The following is a 22,659-nucleotide window of genomic DNA, read 5'->3' as shown; positions in this document are numbered from 1 at the left end:
GGAGGGCAAGCAAGGATTTCAGAATAAGAATTCACAAAGGTCTTTTGGTTCACTTGGAGAGGAAAAAAATACTCCAGCAATAGTAAATCTTTTCAAACTGATCATCTTGGATTTGTTTCAGCTGTTTGATCCTGCAGCAACATAGCACACATAGTTCCTCTTGGGAAATACTTTGTAGTGGGTTCTTCTTTTTTTCAGGATGATCTCACCATTAATTTTATTCATAGTATCTGGGAGTCACTAGGAGAATATTGTATTCTAAAAAAAATCTGGATGGAAGATAACTTGAAAAAGAACAGCTCTGAAATGAAGCCACCCCATATTCTCATACCTAACTAAACTGAAATTGCATTTCACTAATTTCTAGTGAGCTTTTGCATTCACAGGAAAAAAGACCCAATATTTCAGCACTACTATTATTCTACAGATGTTGCCAATAATTTTAGGGGTCTTTAGCTCTGTCTAGAACAAGGCAAATGTACTCAGCACTGGTTTTGAAGTAACTACAAATAAAATTGATAGTGTTTGGAAATACTTGTCTGCATCAGACGGAAACTGAATGCTGAGATGTTTTTGACAGTGTTAAATCCTCCTGTTTGCTTCCCCTGGGCTGCTGTTTGTGATCAGATAAGGAGTTCCTGGTATCTGCACGTTTTCTGGGAAGCAGGGACGACAGCAGTGCGTATGAATCAGCCACGCCTGCAGTGCCCCAGCCTGCTGCTTTCTGTTCCCAACAAAGCAGTGGTTTCACCAGTTCAGTCTGGGGATGATAATGTTTTCATGGAGGACACTTCCAGACATCTCTGTACTCATCTTCCTGGGTTCTGGAAGAGTGCCAGCTTGGCAACCAGCAAGAACAAAAGGACAGTACTGAAAATACCTAGTCTGGGGCAGTCTTACTGTCACCACACAGCAGGTTTGGACAGCAGCAAAATTAGACAGACAACTCTCTCCAGTTCTCTTCACGTTTTAGAGTACCTGACCTGTCTGATGGTGAGAATAAAACATTTTAGCGTTTAGAAAGGTTGAAATGTCCCTTGCATTTTGAAAAGTGTTGTTCTTGTTCCAGGAACTCTTTTTATTTGCACAAATGTGCAGCTTCTGTTTTGGGGATTCCACAGTACTTTATAAGAGCTTATTTGGGGTCATAGCTGTAATTGATACTTCTGTCAGTGTGATAGAGAATCAGGAAAATCATTTAACCTACAGATGAGGGCACAGTAAATCAGGATCATAAATTGTTGGACTGGTAAATGAATAGAAGGCAATGCTAGGAGTCTAAAGGAAACTTCTGCCTGGAAAAGAAATCAAATCCAGACACAGATCCTAAAGAGCAGCTCTCTGAGACCAAAGATGCCACAAAATATTATAAAACATTGCTACATCCTGTCTGTACAAACAGCGTAATGGGATTTGTCTTGTGACTGGGGAAACTAATGGACTTCAATTAAAGTGTAACAGTTTGCTGAATGACTCATTCAATTTCTACCGTGGGCTGATAAAATTGTATCGAGTGTCCAGTCTGTCCTTTTGAATGGGTTTTGAAACACTGCCCGGTGTGTACAGTAGTGCAGAGTGCTCAGTGCTCAGTCCCTGGGATGTGTGCACCTCTTTGCATGACCATCCCTTCCTTTATGCTCCAGTACAATATTACTGCACAGTGCACTTCTTGCTCCCTTGTGTGCTTGGTACAGTTCTTGCTTGTTGGTACTTTAGAGAAGGAAGAATTTGCAGAGCCTCAAAAGTAACTGTAGGTACTTGTGCTGATGACAGGCTATGTCCGCTAAAGTGAACAATAATATTTTCCCCTAGATTGCCCCCCTGACATGCAGAGTTTGTCTGTGAGGTTACAAAACTGTCACAGTTTACTGAAAGCAAATTTTCTAATCTTGGAATATCATATTCTTAATAAGGAACTATACCATCTATATCAGATTATATTATTTGTATAACCTATAAGAAAATAGGCTATACAAATTAGCATTCATATAAATAGCATTCATAGGCTATATAAATTAGCATTCATATGCTAAGTGTATCTGGAAGCAAGTATTATGGAAGGCATGTTTATCTTCCTGCTGTCTTCCCTCATGTGTGTTTATTCTTTTTGAATGGAATCTCAAAACTAGAGATTGTTTTGTGCTGGTCCAGATGTCCCAAAGCTTTTGGCAGGGGAAAAATGTTTAAGATGCTTTAGAAAGGTCAGGGATTGCAGGTGTGATGAAGTGTTCACTTGAAGTTTGATTTAAATACCATCTTTCTAGAATTCCCTTAAAATTACAGTCCTTTTACTGTCGAAGAACATAATTGATTCTATTTATTCCAGGCAGCCTTCCAGATTTTAAAGTGTACACAGAAACACAAGCTGCCAGCTATACTTGAAAACTGTTTCTGTTTACATTCTTGCTTTCCAAATCCAAACCCTGGAGGCGTGCTTACATGTGCAAGTGGAATGAATGTGCACACAGTGCCTGCATGCACCATTCCAGCACATGCCTGTATCCCAGCTTGAAACAAAAGCTGCTGTCTTGGTGCAGTTGCTGTAAAAATTGTAGATTTTGGGATGTCACATTTGGACCATTTGCAAGTTTTTAAAGAAAAGGTACTGAGTTGTCATTTAAGGTTTGAATTCTTTAACGAGGCCAAGGCTGATGTTTATTTTGAAGAGATGCTTGGCTAAAAGGATTTACATTTTTGATGTATGTGTGTCCCCTACTCCTGCCTCTGTTTCTTTGTTGCTGGAAGGGAGGGAGGGAGGAAAACTTGCAGTGGCAGGAGGCGCCATCCTTGCAGCTGCTCTTGCCCAGCCCTGCTGCAGTCAGGCAGCCCCACAGTGCAGACCTGCATTAGGCTGACTCCATGGGGATCTCAGGAGGGAGCTAAAGCAACAGAAGGCAGCACAAGAAGGGGAAAGTGAGTTGTTCTCTGCCTCTGCCATCCATCTGACCCCTAACCACTTGGCTCAGGGGGACCCTGTGCCAGCAGGGTGAGGGGTGAGAACACGCACCCTTGGGCTGGGTGAGAATGGGCTCTCATGGTTCAGAAGAGCCTCAGCAGGATGGTGGGACTGCAATTAAAAGGCTGCTGGTGCAAGCTGAGTCTGTGTTGTGAATATTTAATTTGGCTGTATCCATCTGTACTATCATTGTGTGTGTGTGGACAGGAAAGCTCATATGACTGCATATTCTGGTTTGTTTGGGGGCTTTGTGCTGCTTTGTGCCATAACAGTGATGTGCTTCCGCTTGTGTTTGCAGTTAAGAAATGTAAATAGGCATGTGATTCAGTGATATGGAGAGGGAACCTTGTTCATGCTTTGCCTGATCAAAAAGATGCCATTTAGCTTGTGTACTTCATTTTATCTGGGAGCTGAGGATAGCTATCAGTGGTTTGGAACCCTCTGAGTTACTCTGAATGGTGTTATTTGGGTTCACTGGTAGTGTTTTGTAATTGGTAAGCTTCCCAATTCTGGCTCTGTAAATACACTGTGTGTGCTGGGAGCTTTCCATTTCAGCATCCGCTGGCTGAGGCTGTCACAGTGATGGGGGAAATAAAGCAGCTTCTTTAAGCTCTTTCTTAAAAAGAAGTCAGTTGCAAAGCGTTTCTAAATATGCATGGGGTGGTACTGGAAAAGCATTTTTCTAAATCTGCAGTGGCACTTCAATACTTTGGTGGATATTTTTAAAAGCCCAAAAATGCATCTACAAAGGAAGGATTAAAAAAGACAGCCCTATTGCTACTCAGAGTTGCTTAGGAAGCAGTGGAATTGGGAAAACATCATTTTCATTCTGATGTGTCTTTGTAAGAACTGAAGTGTCCCAAAAGCAGGTACTGGATATACTTGGAAGAAAACTTTTTAGAAAAGAAATGCTAATGCAGCAGGGAGGATCACTTTTTCTTTATATATAGAATGTTAGACGTGAATTTTATATGTACATAATTTAATTAATATATACATAAATATATTTTTGTATAAATACATATTTTTAAAATTTGCTGAGCAAAGGGCAAGTACTGCAACCATTGCTTTTCCACAGTGAGAGCTGTCAGGAAGCTGATCCAACAGAAGAGATCTGAAGCTGTTGGCTTGTGGGTTTCCCTTCCTTTCTGTTCTTAAGAAAACTGAGATACAGGGGCAGTCCTAAGAGGGTTTGTGACTGTGGTGATAAGACAAGGAGTGATGGGTACAAACTGAATGAGGGTGAATTTAGGCTAGGTAAATGTTAGTCTTGACTGTGAGGGTGGTGAGGCCCTGGCACAGGGTGCCCAGAGCAGCTGTGGCTGCCCCATCCCTGAAGTGTCCAAGGCCAGGTTGGAGCACCCTGGGACAGTGGAAGTGTCCCTGCCCATGACAGGGGAGTTGGAATGAAATGCCCTTCCAACCCTTAACATTCTGTGATTCTGTGATGGATCTATCCAAAATTAAGAGAAGTGAATGCACAAATAAGCAACTTTATTTCATTACAGAAAAATCTAGAATACTTTGTGAAAATATCAGGATTCCAGTAAAGAAGACCAGATATTTTGTAACATGAAGTGTTCTTCAGTCTTGTCACAGGATGCCAACAATTTGTATGTGAAAACATTTTGAACAAACTGGATTTCTTTTGCAAATACACAAATATTGCCTCTGGTTAAGGAAATTAAAAATAGGTAGGGATTAGGAGTGCTTGTTGGTGAAGTGTCACTGTGTGCCTGCTGGGTAGTTCTGCTCTCTTTTTGGCATCTCCCCTCACCCACTGGGCTATAAAACATCTCTGCTCTGTCCAGACTCTGGTTTTCTCATGCTCTGCCCCATTCTCATTTTCTCTCTTTCTCATACTCATTTCCTCTGCTCTGAGATGGCCAGAGCAGCACAGATAGAGGGTCACACACGTGTTCCCCTCCTTTCCTTTGGCTTGGCAGGGACATTCATGCAGCTGCCAGAGGGAACTGGAACGGGGCATTGGCACTAAATAAAACAAACCCAACTACAAAGTGTTAGTGGGGCTCAATTCTTCTGTTTCACTAATGGAAAAAAGGGTTTGTTGTTGGTGTAAATAGCTTATACTGATCTGAAACAGCTATGGCCAAAACTTGTGTATACATGAATTCTTAAAATCAAGTTTAGAGCTTTTAGGAAATATTTATAACTAGAATGTAAGTGTTCTTTGAATATTTAGAGGTTGGAGATGAGAAAAAAAACATTTTTAAATGTGGAAGCCTTGGTTTAGCTAAACTTAAAAGAGCTGATGGTTTCTATCATCCAAATTATAATTAATGCTTCACTTTGCAAATTAAAGCTATGGAGAACTTGGCTTGAGATCTGGTTAAAAATTTCTGTAATAATTTGAGTATTAGGTATTTTCATCCCTCCGCTATTGAAATGTTCTATTAATGAATTAAAAGTTCGGATTTTAAAAAATCCTCTATTCTTAAGATTATATGTATATTGGCATTTTTCCAAACTAGTGTGATTCTATTAACTGTTTTGAGTAGATATTTAGATTCAAGTACAAGTTCTTAGGCTTGTTTTTATCAAGTCTTTCTTGTGAATGTAAAATACAGCCCTGAATATTCATCAATAATTATTAAGTGGTGTTTGAACCTTTTTATCTGAAATTCTGGGTGATGTTTGTATTTTAAATGTTGACATTTGAATTTCTGATTTTCACTCAGGTCTGCACGTACGAATCACTGCTTGAAGAGCTTGAAGTACAAAGTTACCCCAAGATTTAAAAATGCCTCCACGGCCGTCATCCGGTGAACTATGGGGCATCCACTTGATGCCCCCCAGGATCCTGGTGGAATGTCTCCTCCCAAACGGAATGATAGTGACTCTAGAATGCCTCCGTGAGGCCACCTTACTGACTATTAAACATGAACTCTTTAAAGAAGCAAGGAAGTACCCTCTCTATCAGCTCCTTCAAGATGAATCTTCTTACATTTTTGTAAGTGTTACACAGGAAGCAGAGAGAGAAGAGTTTTTCGATGAAACGCGGAGACTTTGTGACCTGCGACTGTTTCAGCCTTTCCTGAAAGTTATTGAACCAGTAGGTAACAGAGAAGAGAAGATTCTTAATAGAGAAATAGGTGAGATTATCTTTTTTCAAAAACAGTGTTTAACTGATTATCCTCTTCAAAATGGGTCATATCTGTCACGTTTCATACCTGCCAGTTGTTGCATCAAATGTCCAAAGATGCTGATCATAGTAAAGCCAATATTTATAATCAGTGAGTTAAACTCCCGTTTTCTGATCTGTTTCATTCACCTTGGCTTTGTAAAGAATATTGGTGGCTGCCTGTGGGTTAGAGGGTATCTTTTTGCTTGTCTTTTATTTGCAGGATTTCATATTATTACAGAGCAATGCCTGTCCTGTTATTTGGGAATTCAGTTATAATTTAGTTTGGAGTTTACAGAATTGTACATTCTAGATTTAACATTCTAGATTTGTGGACACAGATTTTAATACTGCTCTAGCTTGCTTACAAAGTCAAATTTCAGAAATTAGGTATTTTCACCTTTCTTCTTCCCCCTTCTGACAAAAGGCCATAGGGAGAGGAGGGAAAAACACCTGAGGTTGGAGATGTCAAGGCGAGACAAATTGATGTTTTGAGTCATCTGTAGAGTAGCTTATGATTTTCCATTGTCCATTGTGGAAGCACAGGGAATCTGGCATTTATTCCAACATCTCGGTTAAGAATTAAATTGAGGCAGTACAAACATACCCACTCCTGTTCCATTGCTAACAAATGTGTGCTGCAGTGGCAGAGGCTTGTCAACTGGAAATACTTGTTCTGGGTACTGCTAATTGTTAAATGATTTAATTGTGACGAATGCATAATAAGTAAATTGCTTCTGTTTTGTAAAGCTAAACGTGTTCAGGACTTGGGGAGAGCAGTGGTTAGGTAACCATGCAACACAGCAATTGAAAGTTTCCATTTGAACACTCATGCATAAGTGATGATTTATCCAAGTAATCCCATTAAAGTAAATGGAATTACATCTGAAGGACCTGAAAGAAATGCAGTGTTATTATATGGATCTGTGTCAAAGAGCTTAAGTTCAGTATCTCTTGGAGTGCTCATTGCAGTTCTTGAATAATGTAGGTTATTAAAAAGAAAATTAATAGCTGTCATTCCATTGTAAGCAAAGTTGATTATGGTCCTAATAGCTACCAATAATTCTGCCAGGGTTTGAGAAAAAATCAAATTTCACAGCCCCTCTGGTCCCCTTAGGAAACTCTGTGCTGACTTCAAAGGAAGTTGAGTCCTGGTCCTTTTCCTCCAGGAGGAATGTTGACTGTGAGAGCAGTGATTTAAGGCTTCCAGGATCTTCAGGGAATGTACACCTGTTTTCTAACCTTTTCTGTGTCTGCTGAGTGCACTGAACTTTAGAACTGTGTAGTTCTTGAATGATATAAAACAATTATTAATGCCTGTAGAAGCTGGCACATATTTTAGGCTGTATTTTGCTTTATCTTGGCTTTTTTGTGACTGATTGAAAACATTTTTAGCTCTGCCTGTCAGTTACACTGATATCCCCATGCTGCTCCAATGCTGTAGGTTTTGCTATTGGCATGCCTGTCTGTGAGTTTGACATGGTCAAGGATCCAGAAGTGCAGGACTTCAGAAGGAACATTCTGAACGTGTGCAAAGAGGCCGTGGACCTGCGAGACGCCAACGCCCCGCACAGCAGAGCGCTCTATGTCTACCCTCCCAATGTAGAGTCCTCAGCTGAGCTCCCCAAACACATCTACAACAAGCTAGACAAAGGTAAGGGCAATGTTTACAGCAGAAACATGATGTATTTTCAGTGTTTGAAATCAAAGAGTACAGCTGTTGACTTGATCACTGTTTTATGTGCTGTATTTAGTACACTCCAGCAATGTCTTATACCTTCAGCTGTTCAGAATAATCTTCTTGATGGACTCTACATTCAAAAGGATATTTAAAATTGTGCTATTCCAACTGAATCTTGAAATATAACTCAGTAAATAGAGATGAATTTTTTTTAGTGGGTGGGAACAGCTTGTTGGCTTTGCAGTTTTCTGTGGCATTCAACTATCTGGAATTAAATGATGCTGAATCACTGGGTTGTTTTGCAGTCCTCAAATATGAAAGAGTTATTGCTGTTTTCTTGAAGGCCAAATAATCAGTAGTTAATAAAAATATTCTTAACCTCAGGGCTGGCTAAAAGTTTGAATTTCCACTAGAGTCAAAAATAAACTTAATGCATCTAGTTCCTTGCAGAAATTATAAACCCTCTCTAAGTTTGGGCAATGAATCTTGTTTACATCTTCTTTTAATACTAAAAGCAAATCTTTGTTTTGGGGAGGCATGGGAGTTGTTTAGTTTGGGGGTTATTTTGGGTTTGTGCTTTTTCTTTGGAAACTGCATTGAAAATTATAGGCCTGACATTATTTTATATTTATTCCAGGGCAAATTATAGTGGTGATTTGGGTAATAGTCTCACCAAACAATGATAAGCAGAAATACACCTTAAAAATCAATCATGACTGTGTGCCTGAGCAAGTTATTGCTGAAGCCATTAGGAAGAAAACTCGAAGTATGTTGCTGTCATCTGAACAACTGAAACTTTGTGTCTTGGAGTACCAGGGCAAATATATTTTAAAAGTCTGTGGCTGTGATGAATACTTGCTAGAAAAATGTCCACTGAGCCAGTATAAGGTGAGTAACATAAAGGATTTCTTTTGAACGACACCAAAATAATCCAAATTTGTGGGGAGAAAAATGATCAGTATTAGGTCTGGCTTTTTCATTATATTAATCCAAAATATAGGAAGTGACAGTGTGTGCACAAATTGGCCAATCCATGTGCTTCAGAAGGGAGAGGGGGGAGAAGAGGTAGCTTTAATTAGAATTTGTATCACTCATATAATTTTTCTTTTTTGAATGTTTTCCTCTAATGTTAGTGCTAAATCAGAGGTAGGTACTTTCAGAAATATCCTAGATTTTTAATGGCAAGGGATGAGCTATATTTGAATGGTGCTGATGTAATAAAACAGGAAATTTGATCAGATTGTAAATTATGAAACAACCATTACTGCTTTAAATCCTGTCCTAAAGGGGTGGTAAAAGAGAAAACTCTTTTCCTGTCACAGCTTTATCATTACTTGAATAAGATAAAAAATGTAGACATCCAGCACTACAGAAATCATTGCTGAGTCTTCCTTGTGTCTGTCCTTCACTGCCTGGGTTTGTTAGGGCAGGGAGTGTGAGAACATGGGACAGAGGAGCATCTGAGCAGCTGCTGCTGCTTCCTCTTGGAGGAATGTATTGTTGTAATAAACTGCTCCCATTCCTTCAGCTAAAATGTGGACAATCTGATCTTCAGAGCAGTGGAGGAGAGAAGGAGGGGTGGGGTATCCTGAATAATGGGGAAAGCATCTCTGTACTCTGGGAGCTGGGGAACAAGTGCAGGCATACATGAATAATTTTGCAGAGTCATCTGAAGATCAAACACCAGACCTATTTGATCTAGCGTGGTTTCTTCAGAAGCATCTGCTCTGCCTCTGCTGTGCCCCAGCAGAGCCTGCTCATTAACTCCAGGCTGGACCTGTCCTAACACACTGTGTTTTGTGGTGCTGTTGCCAGACTAAATGCTCTCAGCACTCAGACCTGAATGGACAGGTGAAGTGTGTCAGGGTCAGTGCTGAGCCTAAGGTAATGGGCACACCTGAGCCAAAAATGAGCGTGTCTGCTGCTTACCTTGTGCTCCCTGCCTGGGACTGGCACTGCAGGCTGGCACAGCCCCTGCTGTTCCACAGCAGCTCAGTTGCTTCCAGGAGCAGCTCAAATCCATCTGCTCTGTGCTGTGCTGGAGCTGAGGAGCTCTACAAGAAACCTGGCTGGTGTTTTTTTCAGCTCCCATCTCTCTCTCCAGTTCAGCCTTCCATTGCTGTAGATGTTCAATCTCAGAACCATGAGGTGTGGCTGTGTGACCCTACCCAACAGCGTGTCCAAATTTCTGGATGCTGTACCTGCTGTCACTGTACAGGGTGTGCATGCAGGACACAATAAGCTCCTTCACTTTCCTGTCTCCTCAAGTATCTATGTAGGTTTCCATTGCCAAGAGTGTAGGTTTTGAAAAGACACAGCACTTTGTGGTGTTTGTAAGGGGCCCCGGGATGAGGTGAGAGATGAGAATTTGACTCCATGTTCTCAGAAAGCTGAGATAGGATAGGATATGATATGATATGATATGATATGATATGATATGATATGATAAAATGCTATACTGAAAGTATACTAAAGAAAGAGAAAGGATACATCAGAAGGCTTAGCAAGAATGATAGTAAAAACTCGTGAGTTACTCAGCGAGTCCAACACAGCTGGCTGGGATTGGTCATTAATTAAAAACAATTCACATGGAGCCAATCAAACATTCACCTGTTGGTAAACAATGCCCAAGCCACATTCCAAAGCAGCAAACAGAGGAGCACACTCAGACAATTACTGTTTTCATTCCTCTCTGAGGCTTCTCAGCTCTCCAGGAGAAAATCCTGGGCCAAGAGGATTTTCAGAAAATGTGGTGGCACCCTTTGGTTGTTTCCTTGCAGTACATAAGGAGCTGCATCATGCTTGGCCGCATGCCCAACCTGATGCTGATGGCCAAGGAGAGCCTGTACACGCAGCTGCCCCTGGACACCTTCACCATGCCCTCCTACTCGCGCCGCATCTCCACCGCCACGCCCTACATGAACGGGGAGGCCACCACCAAATCCCTCTGGACCATCAACAGCGCCCTCAGAATAAGGATCCTCTGTGCTACCTATGTAAATGTGAACATCAGAGACATAGACAAGGTATGGCATCACTCATGGCTTTGCAGCAGCTGTGGTTTCCCTCCTGAGTCCCTCCTGAGTGGTTTGTTTTGGCTTTGGAAAAGAATTGTAATTTAACATGTTAGGAAATTATACCACTCTTTTATTTAAATTGAAGTATTGAATTCTAAAGAGCACACCCATATTTTAGCATCTAGAAACTTTTCTATACTGCTTAAAAAGTGTGAGTTGTGGTAATTAGCTAAATATTCTGCCTGGTAGGAGCAGGAGTCAGTTTGCATAGCGCTCCAGCAGAGATGGTAATGGATAGAAAAAGAAATCTGTCTTCTAAGTAATTGTGTTTAAAAATGTATTACAGTAACTGAGAGTGCTTTTGATGAGGGCATGCTGTCTTTCTTTATGGAGATAAAGCTGTGGGGTAAAGGAGACAAAAATCAGGTCTCCTGATTCCTCATAGTGTTCAATTCCACTGAAGACATCTACAACCCTGACTCTCTTTCCTTGGAATTCCTTTCACGACACCTTGGCACAGGAAGAATGGAGAGTAAATTCCAGGGGTGATTTTTTTAGTGTTGATTTCAAGTTTGTTACTGTATTTTTTAGGACCTAGTTTTGCAATTAATGAGGAGAAAGACCAAACACTTTTTCTAGAAGGATATGCTTATAAACTGTGCTGTACACCCAACAGAGCATGAATTAATTTGGGGAGTGGTGGAGCAGTTTGGTTTTCAGTTTTGGTTTTGTTTTTGTTTTGTTACTGAAAAAGAAAGGATAACGTGTTGTAATCATGGTATGTGTTGACTGCAATGAAAACATTTGTTTACAGTAACATTTCAAAGACTAATATGGCTGTTGTCTTCAGATCTATGTTAGGACAGGTATCTACCATGGAGGGGAACCTTTGTGTGACAATGTGAATACTCAGAGGGTACCTTGTTCTAATCCCAGGTAAGATGAATACCTGACTTTCAGGGCATCATAAATGATAGCATTGAAGGAGTAAAGGCTTGACTTAGGCATTACTCAGGTAGAGCTCCTTACTGGGAATCCTTTACCTGAAGTTTTATAAAAATATATTACATAACCCTATATATATATATATATATATAAAATTTAATTCAAACACAAGCATTTTGTCTTGCACATAATAGTGTAATATAGAATATATTTTCAGGATGTTTGACAAACCATCAATATTACCTGGAAAAAATTAAGTGCAAAAATTACAAGTGCAAAAAGAAGGGAGGACAATGGGAATAAAAATTGGGGGAAAATTGGGAAAAAATAGGAAAAAAATGGGGAGAATTGGGGGAAAATGGGAATAAAATGGGAGAAAATAAAAGGAGATAAATTCCCTTATGTGGGATTTAGCCATGCCCACATTTCCTTTTTTTGCATTTAGCCACACCCACACTTCCTTATTTGGTATTTAGCCATGCCCACATTTCCTTATTTGGACTTAGCTCGGCACACCTTTCCTTATCAGGGATTTAGCCATGCCCATTTTTCCTTATCTGGGATTTAGCCACACCCACACTTCCTTATTTGGACTTAGCTCTGCCCACATTTCCTTATTTGGGCTTAGCCATGCCCACATTCCCTTATTTGAGATTTAGCCTCACCCACCTTTCCTTATTTGGGACAAATAAGAATAAAACAAGAGGAAAATGGGAATAAAATAAGAGGAAAATGGGAATAAAATTGGGTGGACAATGGGAATAAAAATTGGGGGAAAATTGGGAAAAAATAGAAAAAAAAATGGGGAGAATTGGGGGAAAATGGGAATAAAATGGGAGAAAAAAGGGGGGAAAATTCCCTTATATTCATAGCATATATAAACATTAGGGACATCTTTTAGCCACCTGTTCTCATAACTGTAACTAATGAAGAGGTGTGAAATTTCAGCATCTGCTAAGCTTAGATGCAAAGTATCTGTGCAGAAGTAGTTCTTTCCTTGCATTTTCTGACTTCATGTCTTTAATAGTAATTTTTGAAACTCTTATTTTTATCTGTACATTTTTTATGAATATGATTAGGTTTTATAATTAAAGGACTAATAATATATATATAGTTGGTGAAAAATAGTCTCTCCTCCTGAGTTGCCCCAAATACTGCTGTACTTGAGCTGATAATTTCAACTATTTTAGAGATAAAATCTTGGAAAGGTGGTGAAGGTTATGCCTTAAAATCATGGATGTGTCACATAGATCAGTATTATGTGAAATGAACACATAAGAAAAGTGAATTAAAGTTTATCTGCCAATTTCTTTATTCTTAGAGAAGGGCTTTCACAGTTATTTCTTTGTAAAATTGCTTTCAGTAGCTACAGATACATTGCAAAATTAACGCTGTCCTTGGAAACTGCTTTCTCTTTCAACTGAGAAAATTCTTTATGACAATCTGCTTAGGGGAAGAAACTGGATCAGAAGTTCCTCTTCAAAAGCACAGCTCTACCAACTGAGAGATGAATTCTGCTTAGAGAAATTCATGAAAACAAAATCAAACTATTCCTGTAAAATCAATCTGTGCTATTATTGCTATAGTAAATAGAAAAATATTTGACTTGGGAATATTGCTTTGGATTTCCATGTTCTATCCCCATCTTGCAGATACCTTTTTATGTTCCAACAGTTGAAGTTTAGTTTGGTTTTGAAAGCTCTTTTTCCCAATTGCCTTTTTCCCTTGAAGGGAAGGCTGTTTGACAAGCTAAATCTTACATCAGTGTAGCATTTATGCAAATCCATTATCTTTAGGTTGCAGGAATTGAACCTAACATGGCTTTTTAAGCAGCGTTGGGGCTAGAAGGCTGTTGGAGAAGCTTCTATCCCCAAAAGCAGTGAATGTGGTCAAATGCATAAGTGAGGACCAGAAAGTATGCTCTGTCTGCAAATACACAGTTTAGGAATATAACAAATGCCTTTTGGTGGGGTGATGATGCCTCCTTTGGCCTGGTTTAACTCTGCCTTTGGACGTGCAGGTGGAACGAGTGGCTGCTGTACGACATGTACATCCCTGACCTGCCCCGCGCCGCGCGCCTCTGCCTGTCCATCTGCTCTGTCAAGGGCCGCAAGGGGGCCAAGGAGGTAAAACCCCCCTGCCTTATTGTGCTGCTGAGCCACTTCAGTCAGGTTTGGGAACATAGCTGCTGAATGCTGGCCTGGCAATGAGTGCTGTGTTTGATTTCAATATGATTAAAATAGGGATTTTTTTTTTTTAAGGTTATCAGTTCAGCACTGTAAATCATGCCTGTATTGCATTGCCAGACACAAAGACCAGTGTTGGTGTTTTGAAGTGGAAGTGCTTTTAAAATTAATCTTCAAAACCCATGTTACTAACCTATTTATTTTTAAAGGACAATATTTGTACCTTTAGAGTTGAATTTTCAAGTAAAGAAATTCTGTATTCCTTTGGCATTTTATGCAAGACCTGAAATAGTGATTTTTAAGAACCTACATGCAACATTTAATTTTTTGCCAGCAGCATCATTACATTGTGGGTTTGAGGGTGTTTGTCTATGAGCAGGTCTGTGAACCTTACAGAATGATTTGGGTTAGAAGGGATCCTTAAAGATCATCCAGTTCCACCCCCATTTTACTCGCCCAGGTTGCTCCAAGCCCCATCCAGCCTGGCCTTGAACACTTCCAGGAGTGGAGCAGCCACAGCTTCTCTGGGGAACCTGTGCCAGTGTCTTGCTAGCTTATCATAGAAAACATAGAAAAAAATATTTCTTTTGTCCAATCTAAAAATATTTACCTCAGTTTGAAACTGCTGCCCCTTGCTCTGTCACTACAGCACTTGGTAAAAAATCTCTTTGTCAGAAAAACTTCTTTCATCATCCTGACTTAGTCTGGTGTGAGGAAGATATGTGCATGTGTTTACAATTCTTTTAGTATAATTTTGTTAAAGGACTGCTATGACAGCCATTTCTAGAAAAACATGGTAAAGCTTCCATAACTTGCTTTCTGCTAATCTGGGAATGTAACAACTTGATCTGGGGTGAAAATGTTATTTCTCCTGACTTGCTCTGCAGTAATCCATAGATGACACTGAAAAAAAAATCATATTTTAATCTCTTCAAGGAGCACTGTCCATTGGCTTGGGGAAATATAAACATGTTCGATTACACAGACACTCTGGTATCTGGGAAAATGGCTTTGAATCTTTGGGCAGTACCTCATGGGCTGGAGGATTTGTTGAATCCTATTGGTGTTACTGGATCAAATCCAAATAAGGTATTTGCATGCCAGCTTCCCCCTTAAGAGTGCATTTTCAAAATATGCTTTATTCTGGTTGCTATCATTCAGCAGAAAAAGTAATTTGAATTCCCTCGACCTAGGAAACTCCATGCTTAGAGCTGGAATTTGATTGGTTTAGCAACCCTGTGAAGTTCCCAGATATGACAGTGATTGAAGAACATGCAAACTGGACAATTTCACGGGAACTGGGATTCAACTACAGCTACGCAGGGCAGGTAAGGCAAACTCCCCCTCCAGGATTAGCTCTTCAAATAGGAAAGGATTATTTGCTACTTTATTTTACTCAGTGTATCAGTGACAAAACTTTTTTTTTAACATCCTCATTTATTGTAAAATCAAAAAATCAAATTTTTGTTGTGTGTTTGGTAAAATGGGCAATAGATTCTCCTTTCTTTATATTACCAGTAAAGTGACCTAATGCTTCACTGACCCACCAAAACACTCCAAAGAGAAACTGGTTTACTGTGTTTTTGACATTTTTGTGTCACTAATTTGGGTGTCAAACTACTTAGTTTAACTTCTTAAAAGTTGCAATTCTCCTTCAATGACACTGTTTTTCTTTGTTGCAGTTTCATGTTTATAGTTAGGCTTTCCTGTGTAACCCAAAGGTGCTTAGAACTCTTTCCTGTCTGTTTTATGGGGTGGTTATGACCACAAGCAAAGGGAATTTTAAGGGAATTGATGGACATACACATGGGTGTAGTCGTTTATCTCACTTTTTCCACAAACAGAACTTGTGCATTACAATTGGCTTTTTGGTGAGGTTTGGAGCTTTCTTCAAAGCACTTTTTTGGATGATGAAAAGAAGTAAAAACAGAAAAGCAGTCAAGCTAAAAATGCTCTTTATTTAAAGCCAAGGCTGTGAAATTGGTTGGTGTGTTTTACATTTTCTTCTGGAGGCTGGTTCAAAGCCCTGGGTTTGCCCAAGGAGCTCTGTGCTCTGTGTGAAGAGCCCTGTGGTGGGAGTTTGGCTGTGCCAGAGAGCACAGAGGTGGCAGCAGCTTCCAGAGTGGGAATTCTGGGGGTGTTTGCAGCAGTCCTGTCCCATGTGTCCTGAGCAGGCTGTGGGCATTGGATTTCTCTTGATGCTCAGCAGTGTGTCCATCATAGAGCAGCATCTCTGCTGTTTATGCTGTGACTGAGCAGGGTCTTAATGAATGCTTAAGGACAGTTTTCTTCTTGGTAAATAACATTCCCCTTACCTGGGCCTCTTACCTGGGCCTCTGTACTCCAGCTCATTGTTTTGTTCCGTCTGGCACAAAGAAAAAAAGGTGAGGAGGATAAGGTCACTTCACTGACAACATAGCTAATTTCTGCTTGTAGCAATTCTGTTTTCTGTGCTCTTTGGGGAATGTCTTACACTAATTGTGATTTACTGTTTTCCATATTCCTGTTACTCAGGCATTCCTACAGCATTCTGCCCCTGATTTACCTGTTTTCATCCCCTGTGTTCTCCTTTTTCAGTTCCAAATCCTTTTCATTCCTTTCAGCAGCCCTCAGCAATCTCAGGCTGGGGTCAGAAATGACCAGTCTCACTTTGTGTTGCATTGTGTCATTCATCAGATGTCAACTGCTGCTGTTTCTCCACACAGCTGATTTAGTTGAAATGTGCCTCTCCTTGTGCCAGCAGTGACTAAAAGCAGTTGTAGAGATCAAAGGCCTAGTCTTTCATCTTCTTTCTACATTTTGAGCTCTCAGTTATAACAAGTGGATACAGCAAGATAGTATTGCATGACACAGGCTGGAGTGGTTGCTGTGTGTTCAAATACTGTATTTCATGTGTGCTTTGGCAATAGAAGGAGTTGTGTGGAGGGCTAAAGTGCCACTGTCTCTGCAGAGTAACAGACTAGCTCGGGATAGTGAATTAACAGAGAGTGACAAGGAGCAACTGCGAGCCATTTGTACCCGAGACCCCTTGTCTGAAATCACTGAGCAAGAGAAGGACTTCCTCTGGAGACACAGGTATTGCAAATCAAAAACCAAACAAAAACAAAAACCCTCTTGGCATAATCAAACTTGACTCCATTCATTCCAAATTTGTCATGGGTTTTGCTCCCTTTTCTTCTGTGCTGAGGAGTTGGTGTTTTAGACAAGGCTTGTAAAGCATTCTGCATTGTGTGGTTTGGTTATAATCCTGTGGAGCAAAGTAAGTTGTTGAATGAGTTCCCATTTTCCTTATTACTGCAGTTTTACCTGCATGGATGGATCCTGAGAGCACCTTGCTGACAAAGGAAGAAAAATGTGCAAGGCTGTGGGGACATAGTTGATGGTTATGAAAGCAGAAGTGTTGTTTAGTACATGCAACTTTTCTTTTTCCTCTTTTGCAGACACTATTGTGTGAATACTCCAGAAATTCTACCCAAATTACTTTTGTCTGTCAAGTGGAATTCTAGAGATGAAGTGGCACAGGTAACATAAAGCACCGAAGAGCTGTTAGATTTTGAAGAAGCTTTAAAATGCTATTTTAAAAAAAGCTTCTGGAAGTTAAAAGCATATTTTGTGTGTATGATACATTGAATGAATAGTTGGAGTTGCCACTGTGATTGACAGGTGTCTCTGGTCCATAGTTCTTGTTCTTTAGCTCAGTCTGGTCTCAAGATTTCCTCTTGCTGGCATTACTCGAATCCCTCTGATGTTGCCAACTTGTCAATTACAGTTAAATGTGAGGTTTTGTTTTCATTCTTTTTATAGCGGGTAAAACAACAAAGTCAACTGGCAACTAATACCAGACTGTTGATTGAGAGGACCAGCAATTAAACAGCTTCTACTCTGATGTAGTTTGTGTCTGACAATGCCTTCTAATGGCTGTGTGTTCCAGCTCCTCCTGAGCAGTGCAAAGGTGTAAACTGCTTGTTCTCCTTGCCCCCAGATGTACTGCTTGGTGAAGGACTGGCCCTCAATCAAGCCAGAGCAGGCCATGGAGCTGCTGGACTGCAACTACCCAGACCCCATGGTGCGAGCGTTCGCAGTTCGCTGCCTGGAGAAGTCCCTGACTGATGACAAACTGTCTCAGTACCTCATCCAGCTGGTACAGGTACTGAGCAACTATTATTCTGGCATATTTGTTGTCTTGTGTATGTCCAGTGTTCACAGAGGCTTAAAACACAGCAAAAGTTAAGTTGTTGTGAAAAAGAGGTCATCATGTATGCTTTGCAGATTATTTAGGAGGAGATGAAAGGTTAGTTTTTCTGCAGTACTGTGGTTTTGCTTGTTGGTACTAAATGCCAGCATTCTGCAGAGATGCAAAACTGTTCCACCAACTGGAACAGGCAGCTATTTCAGCTGTCCTAACATATGGGAAAGGATGAGCAGAAGCATCTTCTCAAAATTTTGAGCAAGTTGAGGCTAAAATATTTGGTAACAGTAAAGCAAGCATCAGATGGTAAGTTCCTGAAATAGAGGCAGCCAGTGAACAGTTGGCATATATTGTTCAAAGCCTAACACATGCAAATATTAATACCAAGATCAGTCATTCCTGAAAAAAAAAATGTAAAACATATATGGCATTTTATTTAACTGGCTTTAATCTGTATATTGTTCATAGAAATAATAACTGCATCTGATTTTTTAATATTTTCTCTTTATCCTTAACTAGGTTCTGAAATATGAGCAGTATTTAGATAATCAGCTTGTGAGATTTTTGCTGAAGAAGGCACTGACCAATCAAAGGATAGGACACTTCTTCTTTTGGCATTTAAAGTAAGCTTAATGTCATGTTAAGGGGTGGTGGGCTTCCTATTAGCTGTAAACAATTAGTTGTTCTAAAGGTTTGACATACTGAATGTCCTTTCTTAGAAAAATGTTACCACTTTAAATAAACATTGGGTTATATTGGTTAAGAGTTTGAATATGTAGTTCAGTGACAGAAATCATGCCTTGCAGTTTCAAAGGTACTTAATAGGCTTGATTTGTACTTCTTTTTATCTAATCATGTTTATTCTGAAAACAAGGTAGTCTGAGACTGCTGAAAGCCTACCATATTGTTAGCTGTCTTATGCCCCATCAATTTTTCCAGAAAACTTTACAAATATATGAGACCTAAAGAAAGCCACCCAATTCAACAAGGTAAAACTTTGAAAAGGACAAGTAAAAACTTTATTTTTACTTCCTTATTAAAGGCTTCTTATAGAGCTCGATAGCTCAATCTGCAACATATTGGGTTGTAGCTAGAGGTCACCTAAAAGTTCTGTTCTAAGATGGTGTAATCACATCAGAAATAGAAGCAAGACATCTTTGGTGTACTCTCACTTTTCTGCTTGCCTCAGTGTCATCAAGGATAAGGGAGGGGATTGTTTGAGGGGATGTATTTTAGGACTCTGTGAAGGTGTCACAAGTGCAGCTTCATTTTTGGCACCTCTAAGTGGTCTTGTCTCTAGGCTGTAACTGTTCTTCCTCCCTGTGTAGGTCTGAAATGCACAACAAGACTGTCAGTCAGAGGTTTGGTTTACTTCTGGAGTCCTACTGTCGAGCATGTGGAATGTACCTGAAGCACCTGAGCAGGCAGGTGGAGGCCATGGAGAAGTTGATTAACCTCACAGATATTCTCAAGCAGGAAAAAAAGGATGAGACCCAGAAGGTATCTAAAGCTGTCCTTATCTCCAAACTGCTGCTGTTGAGTCACAGGAATTACTTAGAACTGTTCAATTTGATCATTGAGGAAAGTGTTAATTCTCATTTCAGTAGGTGCTGTGTTTCCTGGGGAGCTGCAGTGTTTTCTGTGCAATGCCACTGTCTAGCTCTCAAGGCAATAGAACTAAAGGTTTCAATTTGTGTAATATGTAGCTGAGCTGTACTTACATTAGAACTGTGCAAAACCATGCTTGAAAACCAAAGCTCAAATCTGATACCTTCATTTACATGTAAATAGTGTTCTCAAGACCTGAATGTGCTTATTGATCAGGTACAGATGAAGTTTCTTGTTGAACAAATGAGACGGCCAGATTTCATGGATGCCTTGCAAGGTTTTATCTCTCCTCTTAATCCTGCCCATCAACTGGGAAACCTCCGGTATTGTATCCACTTTTGAAGTTTGTCTAGATGCTTCAGTAAATGTTTAGTAATGGTAACAATAACAGTGTTGAGGTTGACTGTTAATTTATTAAATGTCAGTATTTTCAAAGTGCACTGAATAGAATTTGTAGCAGAGTAATCCATAAGGAGTGGAGTCATTTCAACCTAATGCTGTAACAAACCAGGGAACAACATGACTTCAGTTGTTCCTTTAAGGTGCCAGGAACTTCAGTCCTTTTTCCAGTTCTCAGAGCTCATATTGCCACAGAAATATTTACAATATTCCCTTACAACACAACTCTTCTGTTGGTCTTAGCAAATGGTTAATGTAACACTTACTAATTTAACTTTGAGTCTGAAAATGAAAATGGTGCATTGTCAGTTATCTTTGCATCTTTAATTTGGTGCTGGTTCAGAGTTTGACCAAAACAGGGAGACCTTAGCAATATTAGAGAAGTATGGTATAAGAATCAAATTATGCCTATTTCATAGAAATCTTATCTCTTTTAGGCTTGAGGAGTGCAGGATAATGTCATCTGCAAAAAGGCCGCTGTGGTTGAACTGGGAAAACCCAGATATTATGTCTGAGTTGTTATTTCAGAACAATGAGATAATATTTAAAAATGGAGATGGTAAGGAAAGATAAGTGTAATTCAAAAGCTACATACCTGTTTATTTTCCTAACCTTTAATTAGTGTTTTTTATAAGTTTATAAAGTACATATACTAAAAAAAAAACATCAGCTGAGCAAAGCTATTTTCTTTTCCAGAAAAATTAAGCATGGACAGATGAGTATTTATCTCAGTCAAGTACAAACTTTTTATGTTCTGAGATGCTCAGTCTGTCAAGGTGGAGCACAATACTATTTAATATTTGTTATTTTTAATTGTAAATTTATTCAAGATATTATAGATGTGTAAACGGTGATTCCATTGTCCTGGTTTTAGTGTATGTTTTTAAAATCACTACCATATGTTCATATTCATTTTTTGCTATTTAAAACCTGCTTTTCTGTACTGAGGGAACAAAATCTGCACAAAACTATGCAAACCTCATTACCTTTAGATGTATTTAGACATAGTTTTTGGGGGAAAAGGAAAGTAGGATCTAACCAAAGATTCTGGTGTTACAAAATCTGCAAATTGAATGTATTTGACTATTTCAGACTTGCGTCAGGACATGCTAACACTTCAGATAATTCGAATTATGGAAAACATCTGGCAAAATCAGGGTCTTGATCTTCGGTAAGCATTAGAGGTCATTCCCAAGTAATGCTGATCTTAATGGTTCTGGCATTGGTTTGTTCCCAGAGATTGCTTCTGTTTTCCCAAGGGTAATAAATGAAATGCTATAAATAGACATTTTTGTGCACATTAGAGCAACATTTAATTTTTTTTGTTTAACTACTGGATTTTATAAACAGAAGATCATATTTGAAAAATAATTAATTTTTATTCAAGTGGATCTGAGTGAGCTACATACAAGGAATGGATACAAGAGCCAAGTCACAGTAGCCACACTGTGGCCAGGTGGTTGTGTCTGTAGGTTTGGCTTTGAACAAGGTGCAAACCCTCAGCCCTGCTGAGCAATGACTCTTTGCAGTTGGTGTCTTCACTTCAGTCCACACAGAGACACTGCCCAGTCTGTGTGAGCTTCTCCTCCAGACTGGGGTGCAGCAGCTTCTGCAGGGCACTCAGGATAAGCTGTTCTGCTTCTGGAAAACTGTTCCTAGACAGGTTGCACCTTAAATTTGTGTTTGCTGTGTGGTACATTTTTAGGTGGGAATGAAGGAGCTGCCTGTGCACTGTCTAGAAACCCCCAGTTTTCATTTCCTTATCTTGACAGAAGGACCTGTTGGTTTATGTTATCTCTCAGCGGTCACAGTTTTGTCTGCAGTAGTGTAACAAGTGGCAGAATTAAGCCTTTGTCCAAGATTGGTTTGCAGAATGGTTACAGTTCCCTATGACTGAAAGAGTAGCCAGATAGAGGAATCTGCAGAAATACATCCTCTCCCACCTCTTGCCACGGTTCTCTATAAAGGAAGGAAAAAAACCCCAAGAAAACAATGAACCTTTGTCTTCCAGGATGTTGCCCTATGGGTGTTTGTCAATCGGTGACTGTGTGGGACTCATCGAGGTGGTCAGGAGCTCTCACACCATCATGCAGATCCAGTGTAAAGGAGGCTTAAAAGGAGCACTGCAGTTCAACAGCCATACATTGCACCAGTGGCTCAAGGACAAGAACAAAGGAGACATGTGAGATTCCCTGTCACCTGTTTTTCTTGGCCATATGCTTCTTTTTGATGGAAACTTCAAGATAACTAAAGTTCATCAAGTGGGAGATTATGTCCATAATTATGTCCATCTAGTTTTGTTTTCTTTTTTACCTGTTCCTGTTTGCTCTTTTGCACTTCTGTGTTATTGGAATGTCTGAGGAAAGTGTCTACTTTTTTGTTGGGATAGGTATGATGCAGCTATTGACCTGTTTACACGTTCTTGTGCTGGCTACTGTGTTGCCACCTTTATCCTGGGCATTGGTGATCGCCACAACAGCAACATCATGGTCAAAGATGATGGACAGGTAAGAGATGATTTCTAAAATCATACCCT

General features: G+C 39.8%; 1 protein-coding gene across 5 annotated transcripts in view; it reads left to right on the top strand.

Moving 5' to 3' along the window:
- Positions 1-22,659, top strand: part of PIK3CA (phosphatidylinositol-4,5-bisphosphate 3-kinase catalytic subunit alpha) — a 36,642-nt gene that overhangs the window by 11,146 nt on the left and 2,837 nt on the right. For 3 of the 5 annotated variants that reach the window (XM_074547384.1, XM_074547385.1, XM_074547388.1), the window contains exons 2-19: positions 5,656-6,069; positions 7,543-7,752; positions 8,417-8,667; positions 10,560-10,805; positions 11,647-11,732; positions 13,762-13,867; positions 14,864-15,016; positions 15,121-15,255; positions 16,878-17,002; positions 17,368-17,449; positions 17,910-18,074; positions 18,636-18,739; positions 19,445-19,616; positions 19,941-20,047; positions 20,561-20,682; positions 21,216-21,294; positions 22,135-22,305; positions 22,513-22,630. In XM_074547384.1, coding sequence (XP_074403485.1) covers positions 5,718-6,069; positions 7,543-7,752; positions 8,417-8,667; positions 10,560-10,805; positions 11,647-11,732; positions 13,762-13,867; positions 14,864-15,016; positions 15,121-15,255; positions 16,878-17,002; positions 17,368-17,449; positions 17,910-18,074; positions 18,636-18,739; positions 19,445-19,616; positions 19,941-20,047; positions 20,561-20,682; positions 21,216-21,294; positions 22,135-22,305; positions 22,513-22,630 — 2,784 coding nt within the window. In that variant the 5' untranslated portion in view covers positions 5,656-5,717. Of the gene's footprint in view, positions 1-973; positions 994-2,795; positions 2,914-5,655; positions 6,070-7,542; positions 7,753-8,416; positions 8,668-10,559; positions 10,806-11,646; positions 11,733-13,761; positions 13,868-14,863; positions 15,017-15,120; positions 15,256-16,877; positions 17,003-17,367; positions 17,450-17,909; positions 18,075-18,635; positions 18,740-19,444; positions 19,617-19,940; positions 20,048-20,560; positions 20,683-21,215; positions 21,295-22,134; positions 22,306-22,512; positions 22,631-22,659 lie in introns of those variants that run through there. The other 2 variants (XM_005484790.4, XM_074547386.1) reach the window with 2 other exon arrangements.

This window comes from Zonotrichia albicollis, chromosome 9, assembly GCF_047830755.1.
Source record: "Zonotrichia albicollis isolate bZonAlb1 chromosome 9, bZonAlb1.hap1, whole genome shotgun sequence".
Lineage (NCBI taxonomy): Eukaryota > Metazoa > Chordata > Aves > Passeriformes > Passerellidae > Zonotrichia > Zonotrichia albicollis.
This window is presented reverse-complemented; position numbering and strand designations above follow the sequence as displayed.